This window comes from Sceloporus occidentalis, unplaced genomic scaffold (assembly GCF_023333645.1).
Source record: "Sceloporus occidentalis isolate IW3139 unplaced genomic scaffold, rSceOcc1.0.p SCAF_6, whole genome shotgun sequence".
NCBI classification, from domain to species: Eukaryota; Metazoa; Chordata; class Lepidosauria; order Squamata; family Phrynosomatidae; genus Sceloporus; species Sceloporus occidentalis.
Genome location: NW_028316986.1, coordinates 134,256,044 through 134,280,232, shown reverse-complemented (window position 1 = coordinate 134,280,232; position 24,189 = coordinate 134,256,044). Strand labels below are relative to the sequence as shown.

Below are 24,189 nucleotides of genomic sequence, written 5' to 3'. Positions count from 1 at the left end.
TTGAAGTTTCGCAAATGACACCAGCTGCCAGTGGGACTAAAATCATCAGATGCAGAGCATAATTTTAAGGCGAGGTGGGCTGAAGGAAGAAACAGAAGAAGAGGAGGGGGGACAAGGCAGGTATGATCTCAGGAACAGCTCATAAAGCGGGTTTGTGGGATTTTTTCTTCTTCCCTTTTCACCCTCCAAAAATGTAATTGACAGACCTGTCAAATCTAATTGAAATTGCTTGGAGAAGGTGCAGAATGTAATTTTTAAGCAGTGTTTTTAATTAATTATTCAGAGGCAGACTAAAAGGACTTACATCCAAAGCTCAGGCACACTCTAGTGGTGGAAGGCAGAACTTGGATTCAAATAGAGTAAGATACTGTGGGATGTTCAGCCTCACCGTGGAAAACAAAAATGATCAAGGCGATTTAAGTGCAAATAGCATTTATTGTTCTCTTCCTGGTCTCCTTCCCCCAATTGGGGGCAGTTCTGCTCTTATACAAGGTTGTCCATGTATGTTCATTGATCTAGTCATATACTGGCCAATCTTAAAAGTGACACTTCCCAAAACATTTGGAGAGAAAGTCCCACGCACCCTAAGTAATGTGAGGAAACAATATGATCTCATGTTCCCTCACTGACCACCATGGTAGGAAAAGCCTCACTTGTGTGTACTATAAAGGTGCAATCATAGATAAGGGAAACAGAACAAGAAAGTTACATCTATTGTTTTATCATTGTCACTGTTGTTGCGTGCCTTCAAGTTATTTCTGATTTAGGGCAATCATAAGGTGAACCGATCATAGGGCTTTTTTGGAAAGATTTTTCAAAGGGGGTTTGCCATGGCCCTTCCTCTGAGGCCAAGAGAATGTAACTTGCAGTAGGTCACCCAGTGGGTTTCTGTGGCCAAGCAGAGATTCAAACCCTTGTTTCCGTGGTCCTAGTGCAATTCTAAGACCACTACACCACACTGCCCCACGCCCCAGTACTGCACATTATTGAGTTGGAGCGTGACTGCTGGTTAAAGGGGTTTCACATCACAACAAGTTTTCACCAGTAAAAATGCATGAATTCAATGGTCAAAAACACACTGGAGAAATAATCCAGTTTGAGATCATGTTAACTGCCCTGGCTCAATGCTAGGGAATCCTGAGAACTGTAGTTTACTGTGGCACCAGAATTCTCTGACAGAGAAGGCTAAATGTCTCACAAAACAACAGTTCCCAGGATTCCCTAGCACTGAGTCAGGACAGTTAAAGCGGTATCAAACTAGATTATTACTGCAGTTTGTTTTGGAACAACAGGGTGAAGTCTGTTGGCATGCCACTGTACCATGGAAAAAATATTGGCTGCAGTCCTGTGTAACCATGCTAACACAGGTGACAGGAGGGTGGCAGGGCATTGTGATGACAAGGAGCAGGAGGGAGACAACAGCCATAAAAGCTGTCTCTAGAGAAAAATCTTTACTGCCAGCCCCTGAGCTGCTTGGGAGATGGCAACACGTCTTTCTTTTTTGATAGAGGCAGCTTTCTCTGTCATCTCCCTGCCACCATTATGCGCTGCTCCCCAAAATGTCATACACCAGCACCAACAAGACTCTGGTCTCAGTGTATAAAATCTGACATGTGAATAATTAGTTTGTGCTCAGGAGTCACACCCTCATTATGGGTAAGGTTACCAACTTTTGAACTGGTATCCGTAGCTGTGTTTTTAACTGTTGTGTGATCTGCAGGAATGAGCTGCTAAAAGAATGTTTATATCCATGCCCTGGAAATCTTCATTAGCTCATTGCTACGTATCACATTGTAAGAGCAGGCTAGGAAGAGTCTTCTGGTGATTTGGCAGCCCTGTTGGTGAGATGCTTGTGCCCAGGGCTAAACTGGACAGCCTGTGTTGGAACAGTGTGCGTCTAGGATTCCAAGATAAAGTCAAAGGGACCAGTAAGTGACAAGTACTCATGATAAATTGTCATTGTGGTCATCATCTGCTATTTTCATGCCATCATGTTAGAACAATTTCCCCCCCAATTGACAGATGAAAAAGGGACATTTCAGGATCAACCTACCCAGGCCAAAGTGCTTTCCTCTGTATGTGTGGGGTGGAGACATTTAAAAAACCTGAGTTGTGAGCTAAAAATCCAATTAACTGATCATTTAACATTTCCCTTCCTCAGTTATTTGGTAAATGGCTTAGCCCTTAAAAGAACAAGCATGTGATCGTCATAGGGCTCTAACAGCTTTCTCCATGAGTCTCCTCAGAATCATACTATGGTGTTATAGAAATTCGCCAAGCATAATACAAGAAAAAAACTAAAATAAAAACTGAACTCTTCTTTCTTGGATCTCTTGGTGTCTGGGTGCAGGTCTAAATACAGTTGGTCCTGCATAGCCACAGATTTTTATATCTATGGATTCAAGCATCCGTGGCTTGAAAATGTTGGGGGTTTTTTAAATTCCAAAAAGCAAACCTTGATTTTGTCATTTTATATAAGGGGCACCATTTTATTTTGCCACTGTATTCAATGGGACTTGAGCATCCACAGATTTTAATATCTGGGGGTAGGGGCTGGAACCAAACCTCAACAGAGAATCAGGGGCTCACTGTAGGTTTCTTTAAAGAAAAAAATGACAAGGTTTCAACTAGCACAGAGAATCTTCCCCTATTGCACACAAAATCGTTGCAATTTTTATGCATTGGAAGCTGTTAAAGCCATAGGACCAGGGGAAGAACCTCAGAAACCCCATCCAGAAATGTGGATGAATTTTCTCATCTGCACAAAGAGCTAGTGGCCATGTTACAGTCTCAGGAAAGAGAGAAAGACCTTTTGAGTCACAGCAGCAGAAGCCACTGCATAATATCCGAGGGGGGATTGGATGCTGGTCTCTGTCTGCTAGGTGTGCCAAGGGCTGGAACAGCAGGGACTTAACAGATGGGATCGGAAGACAACTGGCACCGGCCCTGCTGCCAGTGCCCTAGCAGGCACCAGCTCTTTCATGAATGCTAAATTTTTAATTCTGAAATTTAAAAGAAGCAGAGACCGTCGTCCTAGGGGTTTCAAGCTGCTTCTTGATTGAGTGCAGGCAGACACAGTGGCTGTCAAACAAAAGTAAACAGCCCTCTCCCCTTTCCTAATTAAGAGTACAAATCATTACCTCTTCAAGCCAGTCAGCAGTCTACATTTCCCAAGGTCCTCAAGTGCTCTTAGTTTTGCTAAAGGGCTATTCATCATGCTCGTGTATTATATTATTCCCCCACCCCTGAAGCAAATGAAGTGGGAGGAAGACAAAAAGAGGGACCTTGGCTCAGCTGACTCAAAAGGGGAAGGGTGGCGGAGATGACAGCTCTCATATTTTCCTCCTCGGCCTCCCCACTCTTCCCTAGCTCAAATCTGTTCTAGGTTTTAATAACTGGATGACAGGCAGGCATTCAGTAGGTGCAGCTTTTTCTGCCAGGGAAATGCAGTAATGGCAAAACCTGAACAGATTGGCTGGCAGCTGTCACAATCCTTCCTACCTATTACCTCTCCCCCAGGAGGTGTTTTTCAGCTTTAAGAAAATTGCACTTTTAAAATATCTCTGGAGGAGCATTTAATCGTACATACATATGTTGTGTGCCTTCATGTCATTTTCAGCTTACAGCAATCCTAAAGCAACCCTGTCACAGGGCTTTCTTGGCAAGATTTCTTCGGAGGAGGTTTGCTATTGCTTTCTTCTGAGGCTGAGAGAGTGGGACTTGCCCAAGGTCACTCAGTAGGTTTCCATGGCCAGGTGACAATTCAGAGCCTTACACTATGCTGGCTCTCTACATACATATCTACGGTATTTGAAGCTGTTTCTTCTCAAACACAAAAGGTGTGTTTTAAACAGAATAAAGAAATCAGGTTTCCAAGCGGAGGCACACATGTCTGTTGATTGCATTGGGGAGGGAATTGGGTTTGCTCTGTTCCAGAACTAACCATGCCATTCCCCACAATAAAGCAGAAGTTGGACCAGAGCTCAGAAAACTTCAAATTTTGGACTACAACTCCAAGAATTCCTCAGCCTTCTGGGAGCTGCATTCTGAAACCACTAACATTTCCAAACTCCAGAAACATCTTTAAATCCAGAGCAAGCATCTTTCTTAAGACTCTTGGCTTTCAAATAGCATAAAAGCGTCTTTTAAAACTTTGGCCTCAAGATCAGATGAGGTAATACTTGGCTATGGAACTGGTCTCTAGATCAGATTAAGGTAATGCTTGGCCGATGAAATGAGGTAATACTTGGCTGTGGAAGAGTCCCCATGCCCCTCCCTGGAAGGTGGCCAGAGGTCTCACTGGAGACCAAGCAAGCCTGAGTCACAATTGTAAAAGCCACCTCATAGCCAGGGTGAGCAGATGTCCTTCTTTTCCAGGACACTTTCACCTTCTGTCCAGGAGGAATTCCAAAATGTCCTCCATTTGGAGCATGGCTAAGAGGCATGAATTTATAGTTATATTAACTGTTTCGAGCTTTTATTTGGTCACGTCCTCCATTTTCCTTGAATGTCTGACATTTTGCGATGCCTTGTCCTCCTTTGTGGCTAGGACACCTGGTCACTGCCCCATAACTGCTTAGCAGGGAGAGGGATGACTGATCCATCACCTCTCCCTGCCCTCATCCTTATCAATGGCAACCAGCAGCTGCTATTCCTGTTCTGGTTTACCAACCATCTTTAACCAAGTTGCCAGATCTTTCTAGGCTGCTTGGCAAGATTAAACAGTGCCTAGGCCACCCATTATCTAAGGAATTTATTGCATTACTTTAAGTCAGGAGTAGATCACTTCCAGATTTGTTAAATTGCCATCAGCTCTTGCTAGCATAGCCTACAGTGAGGAGTGATGGGAGCTGCAGCCCAACAACATCTGGAAACCTGTAAACTGCCCACCCTTGATCTATGCAAGAAGCTTTCATAGACTTAAGTCTACTTCTTCAGATTTTGGTATCCACAGATGGTCCTGGCACCAAACCCCAGGAGATACCTCAGATGCATCTGAGGAAGTAGACTTAAGTCTACGAAAAATCATGCTACCAACTTCTTTCTCTCAGTTAATCTCAAAAATGCTACAAGATCCCTTTACATACTGATTTTACAGACTAACATGGATGTATCTTTGATTTCTACCCTTGATCTAGGAAGTACATCTTTATAGACAGCATATGAAGTGTAATTTATGTGGATCTTCCCTTCCAAGGTATGATGAACAAAGCTTATTAAGAAAAATGGCAAATTGGTTCAGTTATTAGTAACATCTTTGTTGTTTTCCAAAGCCTGTGTGTTTTCGAAAGCTGCACAAAACATTTCACAGGTTTTTCAGTTTCAGATTCTCTACGAGCACACTCCTAACATGAGCCCGCATGGTGTAGTGGTTTGAGTGTTGGATATCAGGTTTAGGATCTCACTTGGCCACAGGAATCCATTGGGTGATCTTGAGCCAATCACAATCTCTCAGCCTCAGATGAAGGCAAAGGCCAAACCCCTTCTGAAACATCTTGCCAAGAAAACCCCATAATAGAGTCACCTTAGGGTCATCATTAATCAGAAATACAGTCATCCCTCTATACCCACAGATTTTTTATTCATGGATTCAATTATCCACAGCTTGAAAGTATTTTTAAAATACATAAATTCCAAAAATCAAATCTTGATTTTGCCATTTTATACAAAGGACACCATTTTACTATGCCATTCTATTTAATGAGACTGAGCATCCATGGATTTTGGTACCCATGGGGGTCCTGGAACCAAACCTCTGCAGATACCAAGGGCCCACTGTAACTTAAAGGTACACAACAGCAACACACTCTGTGGTTTTTCGTTGGTTTTTCAGGCTATGTGGCCATGTTCTAGAAGAGTTTATTCCTGATGTTTTCTCTGAAGAAGCCAGCCACAGATGCTGGCGAAACAGCAGGAATAAACTCTTCTAGAACATGGCCACATAGCCCAAAGAACCCACAAAAAACTATGGATGCCAGCCATGAAAGCCTTCAACTTCACATTCTGTGGTATTTCACCTCTTGAACACATGCATCCTGCAAGAGAACAAGCTGGCAACCTTGACAGCAGGTCCCAATAGTGAAATTGAATGCATTTGAAAGAAAACACTGGTGTGGTAGGTGTAGGTAGCAGTATCATCATTTCAGACCTTTTGTTAAGGAAAAACATGATCTCTACCCACAGACAATCACTGGCCTGAGCCAGTTTTTCCCAATCTGGTGCCCTCCAGGTGTGTTGAACTAGGACTCCCTCCCCCTGTATTCCAGCCGGCATTTCCTAAAATATTACTTGATGCCATTTCCCAGAGGCTGCTGGTGGAAACAGGATCCTGGACTAGCCTGGCTTTTAGTCTGATCCATCTGTGTTCTTCCCTTTCTTGTCCTTCATACACAGCAGCAGATTCAACTATGTTTTAGTATTCCACTCTAGTCCAGTCATCTGGCTCTCGGTGCCTGTGGCCATGTATTTTTCTGGCGGCATAATAGCCCCGGGGTCTCTGCTGGGAACTTCTTATACTTGATGCACCACCAGTGACCTAACCTTTCTTGAACTAGCTGGCTAATTAGGTCCAAGATAAACTCTTTCCTGCAATGAACAAACAGCACAACAGGCCAGCCAAAGATCCTTGGTCAGACAACACTGCTATCCCCAACATGCGCCTGTCACAGATGAGTAGTGAAACTAATGAGACGGGAGAGGAGAAGATCTCAACAAGGATCAAATTTGTGAGGCCTCCTACCTGGAAGGTGGATAAAGCAAATATAATACAAGCAGAGAATGGCTGCATTAAGAGACCAATGATCCAATCACCAATATCCTTCTTTGTGCTTAGCACTCTTTAAATCAGCAATGATTTACTTCTCTAAAAGTATACCTCTAAATTGGGCTCCCAGACTTGAATCCTGATCAGGGGAGTAAAGTATTGCTGAATGTGAAGTGGGTGGGTGGTCTGCAGTGTGTGATTTGTTGTATGCCTTCAAGTCCATTCCAATTTATGGTAATCCTCAGACTAGCCTCTAATGAGATTTTCTTGTCAAGATTTGTTCAGAGGTGGTTTGCCATTGCCTCTTTGTAAGACTGAGTTTGATTTGCCTAAGGTTTCCATGAGTTTCTATGGCTGTGTGGGAATTAGAACTCAGGTCTCCCTTAGTTGTTGTCTAACACTCAAACCAATATACCACACTATTTCAGAGCAAGCGTATTGCACCTTTAACCCAGAAGAATCTACAAGACAAAGTGCTCAAGTTCAAGCGATTCTTTTATCATTTATTAATATTCAAACCTGACATAAAATGCTAATTTTATGGAAGAACTGTAATCTCACCTAGACTCTCTTATCTTAAACATTATAAATACTTGATGTGATCAGGATATTCCGTGTTGTTTTTAAAATAAGATAACAGGAGTTTCAATGATCCTGCTGCTCCTAGTCACCCAAATGGTAGATCACAGAACAAGAGGGACTTCTCTCCAACTCACCACTCTCAAAGACATATTTGGTGGGAACTCAGGAGAAGGCTTTCTCTGTAGCTGCTCCAGGCTAAAATGAACTAGGGCCGAAACAGATGCCCTGAAGGGGCAGCTTCAAGCTGCCCCAGAGAAAGCTAGATCAGGGCTGCAGCAACCGCATGCCACAACCCTGATCCAGCTTTTTGCTGACTCAAAAAGCGGCAAAATGCTGCTCCTTTTTGAGCCACCAAAAAGCTGGCTTTTCAACTGCCCCCACAGCGTTACAACGCTCCTGCAGCCTGCGGAGTATAAACGCTGCACCGCTGGAGTGCCGCAAAGCTGCTCACCATCTGGTCTGGCAGGTGGCTTCATGGCAGCTTCCTGCCAGTTTGGGGGCGTGCGTCATCTAAACGACACACCCTCCAATACGACAGGAAGTGAGTTCCTTCAAAATAGGAATACCCCAAAACATGCTGTAGATTTGAACTTCTGAACAGATGATCTCCTCAGAAGGGAACATATTTTTAAAAGATGACAATGACATAAGGAAGTAGCACTGTTTTATTACCTCTGCAAAAATAAAATTATAACAGTTATTAACATATCAATGCTTTGGATAAGACAAGAAATATCCCACCTACTACATATGATACCAGAGGAATTGAGTAGCCATTACTCGGAAAGAGGAAAGGGTTGATATTCTGAGCCAATATTGCAGGCTACAGAAATCACTATTATTATATCCGGTTTACCCAACACTAAAGACTGATAGTAACAATGCTGGGCTCAAACAAGGACACCTGTATAACAGGAACTTCCCTCCCTTTTCAGTTAAATATGATCATAAGTATTTGAACTATTTAAAAAAAATTGCATGCAATTTTCTTACTGTATTGGAAAGGAAAAATGCTGAAAACAAAGAGAGAGACACTGAGCAATATTTTTACTGCTCTGTATGAGTTTGATTGAACAGTCAGTGAAGTGTGGGGATAAATTCTTGAAATGACCATTCGAGCTGAAATATAACCTCAAGACCTGTACAATCCCACTTAAGAACAAATTAATGATAATTATCAACAGTCTGACAATCAATTCAGTAAGAATAGTTGAAAAACCCCTATTTCTCCCATGTTATTGCTGCAGCAAATCAAAAAAGTTCATTAATAGCAGATACTGTTAAAGAAGTTGTCAGCATTTTCGAGAAGTTGTAGGACACTCCAGGTCTCATGGCTTCCCCATCCAGTCATTGCACTGCTTCTGCCAAAAACTTTTGGTACTGTGCTCGAGCAGGAAAGTGATCAGCCGGCCTGTTGTAAGCTGTCCACACAGGTTCTCCAACGAAGAGCCTCATTGCTTTCACATAATTCTGAAGGAAGATGATGTTCACATTTGGTATGAAGTAGAAGTGGTGGATCAAGCAACAAACTATTGAAAGGTGTATAGCTGAAATCTAGCACTGAAGACTAAAGTTACCTTTAACTTTAACACACAGGACTGCTTTGGACACTCAAGCTACTCAATAAACTATGTATGAGTGACAAACTCGAACTCTCCTCTTTTCTCCTCCTGTTTCTTCACCCTCTCACTGATGAGCTATAGCTTCCTTCCCACGCACTCTATTCTACAGTTTTCTGTGACATCTAAACCAGTAAACTGGTCAGAATGCTTCCCACAAACAGAATTACAAATAGTCTGTCCTTAAACCACAGCTTCCCAGTCTGCATGTCAGAGTGCCTTTTAAGTCTATTCTATCTGTGTAAGAAAGAAAATGGATGGAATGGCAAAGTGGTCCTCTCTAAATACTTTGAACTTCAACCCCCATAAACATTGTGGTTGTGTGCCTTCAAGTCATTTCCAACTCATGACAACCCTAAGGTGAACCTAACACAGGGTTTTTTTGGCAAGATTTGTTCAGAAGAGGTTTGCCATTGCCTTCCTCTGAGGCTGAGAGCATGTACCTTGCCCATCATCCATCACTCAAACAACTACACCATGCTAGCTCTCACAATCCCTAAAAAGCCAAGCATGACCTCCAGCCAGGGATTGTGGGATGGTATCAATTTGCCTACACTTTAAATAGGTTCTTAACTATTAAATCTTATGCTATAAGAATTTGTTAGCCTTTAAGGTACCAAAGCACTCTCTCATACTCTCTCCTCCCACATTTTCAACATAAAGGCATGCACATGTGTATGAGTGGGCACGCACAGATACACATACACAGAGTGAAGCACTGTTCAACAAAATGCATTCTAGCAAGATTATAACTCAGAACATCCACAATTGATTGTGGGTAAGAGGATAGGGAAATCTCTTCAGCCTGTCTCTAAATATTTACAGTAACCCTCTACAAGTTCATACCCTGCTTTTAAGCCCAAAGTAACATGCTGCTTCTTGCAAACACGTGTGCAAATAATGTTGCTGCTTCTACTGTGAGTTCCCTCTCATCAGGGGCTTATGGTTTTGAGGGATAAAAAAAATCTGTAGCCATCTTAACAAAACAGAAATGCTCTTTTTTTTTTTTTAAAGGACATATTTAGTGGTGCATGGTGAATTCAACACAACTGAAGGGCTTGGAATCCTTTTACTCCATAAGAGCATGTGGAGGAAAGAGGAGGGGGCAGATTCCCAAGTTCCTTCTTCAGGGAGGTGGCTGGTCAGAGGCCTCAGAGTGACAGACCCACAGTGTGATAAGTGTCCTCAACTTTTTGTACGGCATGCTTTATACCCTTCACAACAAGCCAAACAACAGGACAAGCAGATCAGATCTCCCAAGGCTCCACTGGGTAGTTGCTATGGCAACGCCAATCCCTTACTAAAGATGGATTTTATGACAAGGCCGGAGACACAAGAGCTCCATTTATCTATAAAGGTAGCAGTACAGAGCAGAGAAAGCAGATGTGCTCTAATCCTATCCCCTCTCTGAACCTTCAGGAATTGATTTCTAATCCCAGAGAGTTGGGAATAGCAGCTGGGAAGACAGGTGAGTTTTATGTTTGAAACTGGTTTGATATTATGCTTTGATTTCAAGCCAGATACACAGCTACCACCAGATAAAGAATGACTTTCCATCAGGAGAACTATAAAACAAAGACTACTAGGGCCATAGGGGGGTAGTGGGATATTGCTACTATTTGTGTGGCATGTGTGTGGATGTGGATGTGTGCATACATAACATAGATAAATAGGAGGGACAGAGGGAGATAGTGTGTGTCTCGATCTGTTACAGACTCAGATGTTTTACAAATCACCTCCCCTTTCCTCAACACTTTTCCACATTTATAATTTAGGGGTTCATACCACAAAGCTATTGGAGTTTGGTTGTTAATATTCAATTCTACATCCACACACAATCCTGTCTCAACAATATGTGGATACTTATGTATAAAAATAGTAATTTCGTACAGACTCATCCAGGGTAAATCGGTGATAGATGCCAGCGGGAAGTGTGATCATGTCTCCCTTTTCCATGGCAATCCGGATCCATTTGTCGTCTTTATCACGAACATCAAAATACCCACTTCCTTCCAGGATGTAGCGAATCTCATCATCCAGGTGTAAGTGCTCTTCATAAAATATTTTTATCTAGAAAAAAGAAGAGGGGAGAGAGAAGGCAGCTTTTCAGTTAGTGACTCTATTACAAGCTGTAAGCACACAGTTCACTACAAAGATTGCAAAATGTTACCTCAAAAAAACCTGAAGGCCCTGTTGATAATAAAGTACTTAGCATTTATATAGTGTGTTTAGAACATCCCAAATATTTCAAATACATTTTCTCAGCAATTTATACTGCAACCCTCCAAATCAGATCTAGAGCTTGGAAAGTAACTTTTAAAAGAGTAATTGGTTCTAGTTATAGTTCCAAGGCCCACAAAAGCAGTTTATTGTTGTTATAGTTGAAAAATACATTAAAATTATTATTCCACTTGTCAATAGAAAAGAAAATATTTTTACCGGTAATTGCTGTTTTGAAAACGTTTGTAAGCACCTGGTCTATATTTTTTTTTTAAAAAAATACCACTCTCTTGAAATTGCATCCGCAAATAAAATAGATCATGAGGCCCACCAAGCCACAGTACTTTAACTATATCCTCCTATTGCTAGATGGGGATTACATCCCCAGCATAGTGAACTACTATTGATAATATTGGAGCAATTTCAGCCTTGCATTCAGGCTACGTGTGACAAGGAATGTAAATCTTATATTTAAGTCATACCTGTATCCTGCCTCTGCAAACAGCACAAAAATGTAGGTTGTTGTTCTGTGCTACAGTTATTAAGTGATCTGAAAGTCTGGTAGTTGTAAGATAAAGAGTAGTAAGTAGTTAATCCAGTCCAAATCAGTCACAGGTAATCTAGCAAGATGAAGGGAGGAAGAGGAGCAAGATTGTCAGGTGGTCCAGCAGTCAATAACCCAGATAAATGCAGCCAATAAGGAGTAAGTCAGAAAGGCCTCAGTTGTAGCCAGTCTAAGCTTAAGAGCACACCAAGACTGACAGCACTGCTGTTCACCAAGATACAATGGCTGCAAGCAACAAAGACACCAGGGAGCAGCTGGGAGATTTATAGGCAGCTGCCTCTGGACACCAGGTGTTTAATATGACAGTGTTTCCTATTTAAGACCCTGGGCTATACAAAGTCTCCCCTTATCTCTTCTGCAACCTTCAAAGGAAGGAGGTGCTTCCTTGGCATCTGTCATGTCTTGCTGGGGAGTGGACACCTCAAGTGTTTCAGTCCCCGTCTCCTTGGACTGGGAGAAGCCACTGTTAATAGTAGCCATAAAACCCTGGCAATCTAACTGTTCTTGTCAGACTCTTCAGATTTCAGAAAGCGGGTTAAGATGACACTTGCATTTTGGGGGGTTGTTTTTGTTATGTTTTTTGGTCACTGCTCTGCCAGCCCTAGGTAAGCTAATAAACATTCTGGCAGGGTAGCAGTTTGTGGGGCATCATCATCTTTTTTTTTATTTCTTTATATCCTATCTTCTTCTCAGCCCCAGGACTCAAAGTGTCTTACAAAAATTAACAGTACACATCATGTGCAAGTTAAAATACAAATTAAGCTATCAACAGAAGTAAAAGCAATTACAAGAATGTCTATCAAAAAGGGAAAACAACAACAACAAATATAGACAAATTGTGTCTGCTGTGTGCCTTCAGGTTGTTTCTAATTTATGGTGACCCTATCACAGGGTTTTCTTGACAGATTTGTTCAGAGGAGGTTTGCCATTGTCTTCCTCTGAGGCTGAGAGCATGCGACTGGTCTCCAGTGGGTGTTATGGCTGAGCAGAATCAAAATAGCACATTATTAAAGCACCTTTGCCCACAAGCTATCAGTCCTCAAACACCTGCCAAAACAAAGAATTCTTCACCTGCCTAGAAAAGAGTAACAGGGAGCGTATATGTCTCTAGTCTTCCTAGGTAAGGAGTACCAGACACTGGAAAAGTCTGCCATTCAGAAGGCCCTCTTCCATGTTCCCACCAAATATACCTGTGAAGAAGTTGGGAAAGAGAAAACGGTCTTCTTTTTACAAGGACACCCAAGGTCTTGGGTGCGGGGGGGGGGAGGGTGTGCTGGTGGAAGGTGCAAAAGGGAAAAGGAGAAAGGACTGGATGGATTCATTCTTTGAACTCCCTAAACTCTCAGGATTCAATCCAATTTATTATTTTTAATCCCAAAAGAGACTCTAACCTGTCTCAGTCCCCATTACCCATTTATTACAATTCATTTATTTATAATGAGCATTTATTAGTCCAAAGGCTTTCAAAACAACTTTCCACAAAAACGACCTAATGGCAAAATTAAAATTTAAAAGCAGGAGCCATAAAACAAATACAACATCCAACTAAAATAAATCTAAAAGATGGCACTACTAGACATGGCCAAATAAAAAGGGTTTCACTTTGTGCTGAGAAAACACTAGGGGCAAAAAATTAAAAATATGAGCCATGTCCAAATCACAGAGGAGAACAAGAGTCAAGAAAATTTGATGGACAAGGGTAATCCTCACTGGAATCAAACGAACTATGTCTGACACATGATGTTCAGACCTCCCAGAAGCAACGAACTTTGCCTCTGTTGTAACTACCATTCAGGGGGGAAGAATGGCCTAGAACAGGCTTCAGAATGTCTCCTAATGGACAGCTCTTTGTTTAACCCAGGGATGCTGGACTACTGTTCCCATCATCACTAGCTAGATTAGCCAAAGGCAAAGGGGTTAAGGGAATTGCAGTCCAACAAGATGGCCACACATTCCCAGTTCTGGGCACCACAATTCAAAAAGGACATTGAGAAACTAGAGCGTGTCCAAAGGAGGGCGACTAAAATGGTGAAGGGCCTGAAACCATGCCCTATGAAGAAAGACTTGGGGAGCTGGGGATGTTTAGTCTGGAGAAGAGAAGGTTAAGAGGTGATATGATAGCCCTGTTTAAATATTTGAAGGGATGTCATATTGAGGAGGGAACAAGCTTGTTTTCTGCTGCTCCAGAGAACAGGACCCGGAGCAATGGATGCAAGCTATAGGAAAAGAGATTCCATCTCAACATTAGGAGGAACTTCCTGACAGTAAGGGCTGTTCGCCAGTGGAACTCACTTCCTCAGAATGTAGTGCAGTCTCCTTCCTTAGAGGTTTTTAAACAGAGGCTGGATGGCCATCTGTCAATGAGGACGCTTTGATTTAGATTTCCTGCATGGCAGGAGGTTGGACTGGATGGCCCTTGTGGTCTTTTCCAACTCTATGATTCGATGATCCTTATTCCTGATAAAAACAAATCTTCACTAGCAGCATAAATTACAGTAGAGACAGCTAAAGCTGCTATCAGCATACAAACAGAGGGTGGGGAACATGCAGCTCTCTGGACATAGTTGGACTGCAATGCCAAGCAGCCTTAGCCAACACAGTGGTGAGAAGTATTGGGAATTGCAACATCTATATGACTCCGACCCCTGCACTAAAGGGAACTCGGACTTCTCTGTGGCCTCCTGCGACAACCCACAAAATTTTGATAGGCGAACTGTGGGCTGTTTCAAGGGGCTTATTAAATGCTTCTGGTAGAGGAGCACATTTCTGAGTTTCCTGAGGCATGGCTGCTTTTGACTCATCGGATTAGGAGGAAGCAGCATTTGTTATTCAGCTTTCCCCCCAGCTTAGCATACTGGTTTCTAACTTTGGGCCCTAATATGTTGTTGGACTACAACTCCCGGTATGCCCAAGGAATCGCCATTTCGATAATTAGTATCAGAATATTCAAAACAGGGCAAAAACAACATCCATAAGGGATCATTTTAGATGAGCTACGTAGGTGTTTATGGGAACTCCCTGAAGAGAGATAGCTCTGCTTTTAGGCAGGGTAAAGCAGTTGCCTCAGACAGCTGGTTTATGCTATTATGTAAGGACAGCAAACTGTTACCTATTTAAAGTATTAACATTGTTTTGCTGCTCTCAGGCAGTCACGTATGGGAATTTGCTGGCTAAGGTGCCAAAACAATTTGACCAGTCTTGTGCACTATCCAAGTAAAGGTAGGCGGAGGGGCTTTACTTGATGTTTTCCCCCAGATTAAAAAAAAATGTCTTAGACCAGACCTGTCCCTTGGACAAAACTCCACAAATTATTGAAATTTATGAGGAAGAGAAAGAAGAAGATCATTATTTACTTTTGCCTCTCCTTCACCATAAGAACACTGTTTTTATGTGTTGTTCTTTCTTTCTGGGGACATCTATCCTTTGAATGATCTGCCACCTCAGATCTATTTTAGTGTGCAGCTATTTCCATCAGGTGTTCCAATCCACGTCAGAAATTCTGTTATACCTTGTACCCTGACAAAAATCAGGCTTCAAAGTTGAGCAATCTCTGCCCTTGTTTCCCTCACGGCACCCTGGGAAACCTGGTCATTCAGGCATCCAGTCTAAATCAATAATGAGCTGGGCAAAGGCCAGTTATCTGAAATTCAACAAGACTTGGCTGCTCTTAATGGGTGGAGGGTGACTTTAAAGCTCTTTTAGGAGCAAACAGGATAGAACTAAAATCTTGCTTGGCTTGGACATCAATACTAGTATGCCTAAATTCCCTAAAAGCACTAGATCCTGTCTCAGAAGTTAGGCAGGGTCAACCCTGGTTAGTACTTGGATAGGAGACCATCAACTGTAGGCTATATTGCAGAGGAAAGAACTGGAAAAACTGCCTCTGACAATTCCTTGCCTAAGAAAATCCTATGAAGTCAGCAAGTGACTTAAAGGCACCTCCAGATACAGTTGGTGCAATTCACAACTGATGCAGTGTTATCCAGACAGCCAAGGTTCAATTGCAATCTAGGCTGTTGAATTTTGCACTAACATTTTTAGGTAGTCTTCAGGAGAAAGCCCACACACCATGCATTACCATACTCTTAAGCAGGATGTTACAAAAGCATGGGTAACCATAGCCAGTCTAGCTCCATCTGGAGTCATGGGAGTTATACCTAGTGCACTTATTGTAGCTACAGGACATGCACTTGCTGTAGCTACTTCGGCCACTAAGATAGGGATAGATCTAGCAGCAGGCTCAGTCTGTGAACCTGTTTTTGGAGAAAGGCAGTTTTGCCCAGAAGTACTAAATCCCAACTCCTACAAACCATTTAATTTTTAAATTAAAATTTATTAATAAATTCTACAACAAAACATGACAACAAACAGTACACCAAAACAACAATAAATACAGGCAATAACCCAGATAAGGCCCTGAAAATTATAGATAAATGGTGTATTCAGGTACCATTTAATAAAGTGTCTTGTTCAGACTGTGCTTCAGCTTATTGGACCTCATCTACCCTATTACCGACTTTAGTCCCCATCTAGCACCCCTAGCACCTCACCTGAATCTGGTGATAAGAAGTAAAGCCCGGGCTTTTCTTGGTAGTATTACGTATTCAACTTCAATACAAAAGGCAAAAACTAAACAGATGCAATTTGCCCCATGCCAGATGTGACAGTTTGCATGCCAGGATGCACTTGCCAAATTTGGCAGCTGTTAAAAGATAGAGGAGCCCTCTAAGAAAATTAAAAGGCAGCAAGCAAAGGAAAACCACAAGAAAATCATGCCCCTTTCTGTAATAAAAGAAAATCAAAAATGCCCCTCTAAAGATTTAATTGAATTTAATTCTTAGAGGGGGAGAAATCTTTTGCTCAAACAGCTTGAAACTTTTAAAACTGGAACACACTCTAGTGGTGAATTCTAGCATTTACAACCATTCCAAGTATCAAACAAAGACAAGAGTTGTTACCTTCTCTTCATAATTTGGCATCTTATCTTTATGTATCGTTATTATATCCATCCAATTGTAGTTCTTCTCCTTCCGAATCTTTGCCAGCTGTGGATCATTCTCATAGTTGTCAGCATCCAACTACAAAAGAAAGGAAAGATTTTTTTTTTCTGATTAACTATTCAAAATGAAACAGTCATTTCCAAAACAAATCTTGTGGATAAAACGTGTAATGATTCTATAGAGCCAGTTGATTGTATTCCCACTATAAGGCGGCAAAACAAGGCTAAAACATTATGTCCCTCCTGAGCATGATTTAGCAGTTACAATCTAGGTCCAAGCCTTTTCAGGCCTTGCTCAAAGAGCCAGTACTCCAAATAATAATTTTTCACACTTCTGTACCACTTGTTCATTTTCAAAGCATTTCACACAGAACTCTCAAATACTTTCACCCCTGAAGATCAAGAGTGTCTTTCAGAATGAAGCAAGTGGTATTTTTATTCCAAATGAAATTTCAGAACTTAAAGAGAAGGCAGAAGAAAATGTTGGACGAGTGAAATGGTGTTGTGTGTATTCTACATTTTAATCTTTGTTGCTATATCTTTTAAATGATTTTATATTGTTTTATATATTGGGTGTTTCTATGGGATATCTAATCTAATTTGTTTTTATTTTTTGCGTGCATAATCCTGTTTTTAGTTTTCACTTGTTTTAATCTTGTTGAAAATTGTCTTGGTTTTCCTGTCAATAGAAAGGTGGGATTCCTACAAAGGTCCTGTCACAACTCCTTTTTGCACCGTGCCTCGCTGGCAAGAGGGGACTGGATGCGTCATCATTCAGCACCCTGCTCTCCAGTGCCTCCGAACTTCTTAAGATGGTGTGGATGCCTGGTATCTAAAGGCCTGGGGAGCATTTACAGCCATTGCAATGGTACCACAACTGTAAATGTGCATTACAATATTTGCAATGTTGGGAATATTGAACAGGACGCTTTTTCAGGGAGGGAGAAGGGTATTTCAGAAAAATTGCAATATAAGCAATATTTACTTTCATAGCAAACCTAAACTTATTTTACAGTTTTAGCAATATAAAATGCTTAATTCATGACTTCATGTATATGATTGTATTTGGCATTTATTTACAACATTCTGTGTATGACATTTTGCAATCCTAACTCAAGGATGCACAGGGGTTAGGATTAGGTACAAGCCCCTTCTGCCAGTACAAATCTGGTGTAGACTATATGCCAGCAGAACTGCTCTGTTGGCTACCATTTGCTATCAGAAGAGCCAAAAAGGGAGAAGGGAATGCAGAAGCTGAGAGAGGAGTTGCATTATGCCATATTGTAACCTCCTTTAGCCCAGGCACACAGCTACTACACTGGCACAAAGTTAGAGCAGGGAAAAGGTAATCCTAATAGCAATAGCAAGTACTTTTCTATACCACTTATCAGTGAACTAAGCACTCTCTAAGCGGTTTACAATCTGTAAACCAATTGCCCCCAACAAGCTGGGTCCTCATTTTACCAATGTAAGAAAGGATGGGAGGCTGAGTCAACCTTGGAGCCCCTGGGATCAAACTCACAACCTTGTGGCTTCAAGTACTGGCATTTAACCAACACACTCCTGCCTGCCTATCACAATCTGCCACCAGTTTCTTGCCTTTTATAGTAATAAATTCCTTACATGGTCAGGGCCTGCAGAGGGTTCAGGACTCTCTGCCCATAGGTAAGTACCAGGATGGTTGCAGGTTAGTACCTTCACTTTATGAGTAAAAAATTTGTCTCAGAAACCAAATTACAGTGGGCTCTTGGTATTCACTGGTGTGTGTGTGTGTGTGTATTGGAATTTATATATTTTTGGCAGATTTTCAAGCTGTGGTTAAAGAATCCATGGATATGGAGGGCTGACTGTACTCTTTCAGTAAGTGAAAGGTTGAAATCCTATTCTGGTGTTATAATTGTGTTGTTGTTATTATTATTATTATTATTATTATTATTAACCTTTATTTATGAAGCGCTGTAAATTTACACAGCGCTGTACATGCAATCTTTTTAATTAGATGGTTCCCTGCCCTCGGGCTTACAATCTAAAAAGACATGACACAGAAGGAGAAGGGAGTGGTGGAGGGAAAGGGTAAGAGGTCCAGCAGTTCCTCTCTACCTCCAAGGCCTGGACCAAGGCAGATGGACTGGAGGGAGGGCTTGGCTTCATAATGGAAGGTTAATCTTCATCCAGGGAAAATACATACTCTCAAGTAGGATAATACATATACAGTACATAGCAATACAGGAAATGGTTTGATAAACAGGCACCAAAAGAACATGAAATATGCAATGCCTGGGAAGGCTTTTCTGAACAGGATGGTTTTCAACTCCGTTTTGAAGCTGGTTAAAGAAGTGATGGCTCTTGCTTGGGGGGAAGAAGGTTCCAGGAGTGAGGGGCAGCACTTGTGCTATGCTCCCCTTGTGCTGAATTACAATACTGTACAATTAAACCAAAGCACAACCAAATACATATGTGTGCCCATGCACAATGCATATTTCTGCACAATATGCATCTATGCATAAGAGCACAAGATGAACAAACACACTTCCACAACCCTTGGACTGAACATGGATGTTCTGCATTGGACAAAAATGTTTAACACATGTATGTGTAAAATACCAATAGTACAACAGCCCAAATACTTCAGAGTTGGTTTTTTTCTACTGTTCCTGAAGTTCTCAGATTTTTTTTGGGGGGGGGGGGGTTACCCCTGGAGAAAGGCTGGATCTTTTAAGAAAGAAAGTATTTTTCTAGGGTTTTCATTTGTAGGATTTCACATTTCTAGTCAAAATTGCTCACTTGAGAGGAACTGGCAACAATAGCCCTTATTTACAAGATCACTTTGATCCTTCAGATGAGGGTTATGATCAAAGAGGATTTTCAGAGTAAACAGAGGTTTTTTTCCAGAGAAAAGAACTGTACAAAAAGACCCCTGCACTCTTTTAGACAGTTTTCTTTCCAAGATCTCCCCCCTAAATGTGCCATCTTTGGCAGGACAGCTTGCCAAGACAGGGGAAAGTCAGTTTTGCTAAGGAAAGCAACAGGAAGGAGCAGGATTAAATTTAAATACTGGTAAAAATTAAGAGCTCTTCTTTTATTATTTTATAGATGTAATCAGCTGTCCAGTTCTAGGTTGATAATATTTGCTCTATACTTGCAATGGTTCTACCTCAAAGGAAGCTGCGCCCAGCTCATTTTGCACCCATGTTCTAACTGTAAATGGCACTGAAATGCCAAATGTTCCTTGGCAGCAGCACACTAATTTACTTAAAAGGCAACCATTCTCCTCTAAGAAAGACTCCCCAAAACAAATAACATGCTCCCCAAGAAGACCTAGCCGGTCTGCCTACACAGACACACCACTTGATAAAATTCAAAGATATAGCCATGTTAGTTTGCAGAATCAATATGTAGAGAGATCTTGTAGCCTCTTTGAGACTAACTGAAAGAAAGAAGTTGGCAGCATGAGCTTTCATAGACCTAAGTCTACTTCCACATGCATCTGAAGAAGTAGACTTAAGTCTACAAAAGCTCTTTCTTTAGTTAGTCTCAGAGGTACTACAAGATATATTCTCTGGCTTTGCTTCATGAACGAATATTCAGGAAGGACGCATCCCGCGCTTTGTACAAGCACATTGGTGACTAAAAGGCCAATTTGGGATAAACAGGTCCGGTTGCAGAAAGCACAACAGAAAGTCTCCTTGGGTGATGTTTCCAGGTTGCGGTACTTTCTGCGTTGTCATTTCTCTTCGAGGCTTGTTCGGCGTGAGCTTTCGAAGAAGGCTGCAGCATCATGGATAGTGCGTCTCCATGCCTCCCAATGCGAGGCCAGGGAGGACCATTGCTGGTGATCTATCTGGCCAAGCCTGAGATGTTGTTTCAGGGAGTCCTTGTATCTCTTCTTTGGGGCACCCCTCTTACGCTGACCTGTGGTGAGTTCACCGCAGAATACTATTTTGGGAGGCGATGGTCCTTCATCCTAGAAACGTGTCCTGCCCAGCGCAGCTGCGTCCTCAATAGCATGGCCTCAATGCTGGTGATCCCTGCTTGCTCAAGGACAGCAACATTTGTCACATAGTCAGTCCAGTGTATATTTAGAATTGTACGTAAACAGCGCTGATGAAAGCGTTCAACGAGTCGTAGGTGTTGGCGATAGGTGACCCATGTTTCAGACCCATAGAGGAGAACAGACAGTACAATACCCCTCAATATATAATTTTATAGTGAAAATTATAGTGAATTATAATGGAATTATAGTATAATTATTTTATAGCATAGGAAGACAAAATGTATCTTTTTGTACCTCCATTGAGAAGTTTGCTTGTAGGAGAGTCAGCATGCCATAATGCTTTAAGCACTTATGACTCTAGAGAGCAGAGTTCGACTGTTTGCACAGTCATGTAACGCACTGGGTGACCTTGGGCAAGTCACATTCTCTCAGCCTCTGAGGAAGGCACTGGCAAACCTGCTCTGAACAAATCTTGCCAAGAAAACCCCAATATAGCCTTAGGCCATAAGGCAGAAATGACTTGAAGGACACAACAACAGCAATTACAAGTTTACTTCCACCTCCAAAGACATGAAAGGAAAGGCTGAGGTTCAACTGCTTAACTTCAAAAAGAAACACAGTCACTTTACACTTGATACATATGCATACCAAAATATATACAGTTGGCCCTCCACTTTTGTGGATTTAACTTTTGCAGACTTGGTTATTTGTGGTTTTGATTAACATGTCCTCTCTAGGAATTTCTAAGCCTTCCAGTGCAACTCTGCCAGAAGCTGACCATAGAGTTGTGCTGGAGAACCTACAAGTTCCTGGTGAAAACACTTTCCTGGGCATTTGCAGGTCCTCCAGCATAATTTTATGATCAACCTTTGGCAGATGTTGACCACAGAGTTTCACTGGAGGACCTGGAGGTTCCTAGAGAGGTGTCCTCTCAGGTAAAAAGAATCGTGGGTTTTTATTTGCGGTTTTTCCACATTCACGGGGGTCTTTCACCCCTAACCCCAGCGAATGTGGAGGGACCACTGTACTATAAAGATGTAAAAGGTTTTACCAAGCACATGATAGGGGGTCACTCTGCTAAAGCTAAGCAGAAATAGAAACAAAGGCAGTCAGTGTTAACTCTAGCACACTGAACAAAACACGCATGAGCCCAAAGAGAAGGAATTCTGGCATTCAATGGAATTCTGGAATCAATGGTCAGCATATAAATTTCTCTGCAGTCATAGCTTTTTGGTATTTACAACTCTTTCCAGAGCTTGGAAAGTAACCTTTAAAAGTATAGAACTGCTGTCACAGTTCTAATTTTGTAAAAGTTACTCCATTCATTTCTTTAGAACTAGGACCATTTTTAAAAGAAAAAAAATCCTAAATGAAATGGTATAAATCCCAGGCCTGTGTTTCGAAGCACACACATTTCCATCCAATCTCATAGTTGCTGCAATACTCACAACAGTGTGGCAGCATCAGTGTTTGAAATGTGTGATATTTTTCCTCCAATATTTCGTGAGTCTGAACACCTCACAGCTATAAAAGTAACTAAAACAATTACACTGGAAATAGTATGAAGTTACAGCTCACTAATTACAAAAGTGATGTGATGTTGCGATGCGTGTGTGTTGTGTGCCTTCAAATTGTTTCCCACTTATGGCAACCCTAAGACAAACCTATCATGGGGTTTCTTGGCAAGTTTCTTCAGAGGGGGTTTGGCATTGCCATCCTCTGAGGCTGAGAGAGTGTGACTTGCCAAAGGTCGCCCAGTGGGTTTCCATGGCCAAGCAGGAATTCAAACCCTGTTCTCCAGAGTCATAGTCCAACACTCAAAGCATTACGTCTCTGATGTTGTGAAACCCTCAGGAAAAGAAATTAATTACAGGTAACTATTTCTTATAACTACTTCCAAGCTCTAGCCTTACAAACTAGGGCCACATATCCTATATTAGACAAAGCAGCCTTTACTTCAACGTATCTAAAGATCTGTTTGTGTTTACCTGTCACAAGGCTCTGTCATTTTGGATACTACATAGGGCTAATGTCCCAACACTATCACTAACATTATTATTATTAAAATTAAAAATTATTATTATTATTATTATTATTATTATTATTAGGGATGATAATTGATCATTGTGGGACCAAGGTGGTCTTGACGGTGGGCTATAAATGCATTTAACTTTGCATCTACACGGTAAAAACAGTGCAGTTTGACACCACTTTAGCTGTCATGGCTCCATCCTACAGAATCGTGGGGTTTGTAGTTTAGTGAGGGTCCAGCACTCTTTGGCAGGGAAGGCTAAAGACCCTGTAAAACTACAAATCCCAGAACTCCATAGGTGGTGTCAAACTGCATCCAAAACACACTGCAAGAAATAATAATAATAACAATAATAATCCACTTTGAGATTGCTTTAACTTGCCCTGGCTCAAGGCTAGGGAATCCTGGGAGCTGTAGCTTTGTGAAACACATAGCCTTCTCCCTTTGAGAGCTCTGGTGCCACAACAAACTACAATTCCCATGATCCCCTAGCACCGACCCAGGGCCGTCAAAGCAGTCTCAAACTGGGTTATTCCTGCAGTGTGGATAGGACCACACAATCCAGTCTGAGAGTGCTTCAACGTGCCCTGGCTCAATGCTGGTGAATGCTGGGAGCTGTCGCTTTGTGAGACACTGAGCCTTCTCTAGTCAGAGAGAGCTCTGGTGCCACGACAAACTACAGTTCCCAGGATCCCCCAGCAGCACTAGCACTGAGCCAGGGCAGTTAAAGCAGTCTCAAAATGGGTGGCTATTTCTCCATCCAGGCCTCCCTCTCTCCCTCCTCCTCCGCCTACTTTCCAATAGAAGACGCCGAGGCTGCGGAGGAGCTCCAGGCTGGCGGGCTGGTTGGGCTCCTGGCGGTGTGGCTGCCTCTGGTCCCCCGCCTCAGGGCCCTCCGCCATGAACCACGCTTCCACCATCTTGGGCCTAGCCTCTCTTCGCAGCCCTGGCGGCGTCGTTCTTTTCAGGCCTAAGCGCAGAGAGAGCGCCGCCCCTTGCCTTGCCCGCCTTCCCAGCCTCGGGCTGCACCCACACTGGAGAAATAACCCAGATTGCCACCGCTTTAACTCTTTGCCTGTCTCTTTGCTATGGAATTCTGGGAGTTGGAGTTTGTTGGGGGCCCAGAGCTCTGCGCCCCCAACAAACTCCAACTCCCAGAATTCCATAGCAAAGAGACAGGCAAAGAGCTAAAACGCTCCAGTGTGTGAAACGAACTACAGATCCCAGGATTCCATAGCATTGAGCCATGGCAGTTACCTTTGTAACTTTCCCGCCCTTTTTGGGGAGAAAAACGGCAGAAAATGTGGCCTGAGGAGAGAAAGCGGGAGGGGAGGGGGACTGTGCCAGGAGGAGGCTGGGATTTATAGTTTTCTGTGGGAAGGTCATCCATTAATCAGTGTGGAGACTGCAGTCAA

The 24,189-nt window shown here is 42.2% G+C and overlaps 1 protein-coding gene across 1 annotated transcript; it reads right to left on the bottom strand.

Moving 5' to 3' along the window:
- Positions 1-7,992: 7,992 nt before the first annotated feature.
- On the bottom strand, positions 7,993-23,801 carry LOC149311422 (acireductone dioxygenase-like). Its single transcript, XM_089531024.1, has 4 exons — positions 23,569-23,801; positions 16,708-16,827; positions 10,855-11,034; positions 7,993-8,815 (listed from the first exon to the last, which is right to left on the bottom strand). The coding sequence occupies exons 1-4, from the start codon at positions 23,692-23,694 to the stop codon at positions 8,693-8,695; spliced, it is 549 nt and encodes a 182-aa protein (XP_089387150.1). The 5' UTR covers positions 23,695-23,801; the 3' UTR covers positions 7,993-8,692.
- Between the last annotated feature and the right edge of the window lie 388 nt (positions 23,802-24,189).

What these genes read in the sequence shown, in the direction of transcription:
- LOC149311422 (XM_089531024.1), bottom strand. Translation starts at nt 23,694, where the DNA reads ATGGTGGAAGCGTGGTTCATGGCGGAGGGCCCTGAGGCGGGGGACCAG. An exon ending in TCGGCGTCTTCTATTGGAAA is followed by an intron (nt 16,828 to 23,568) that starts GTAGGCGGAGGA and finishes TTTCTTTTGTAG; the next exon opens with TTGGATGCTGACAACTATGA. An exon ending in TGCCAAATTATGAAGAGAAG is followed by an intron (nt 11,035 to 16,707) that starts GTAACAACTCTT and finishes TCTTTTTTCTAG; the next exon opens with ATAAAAATATTTTATGAAGA.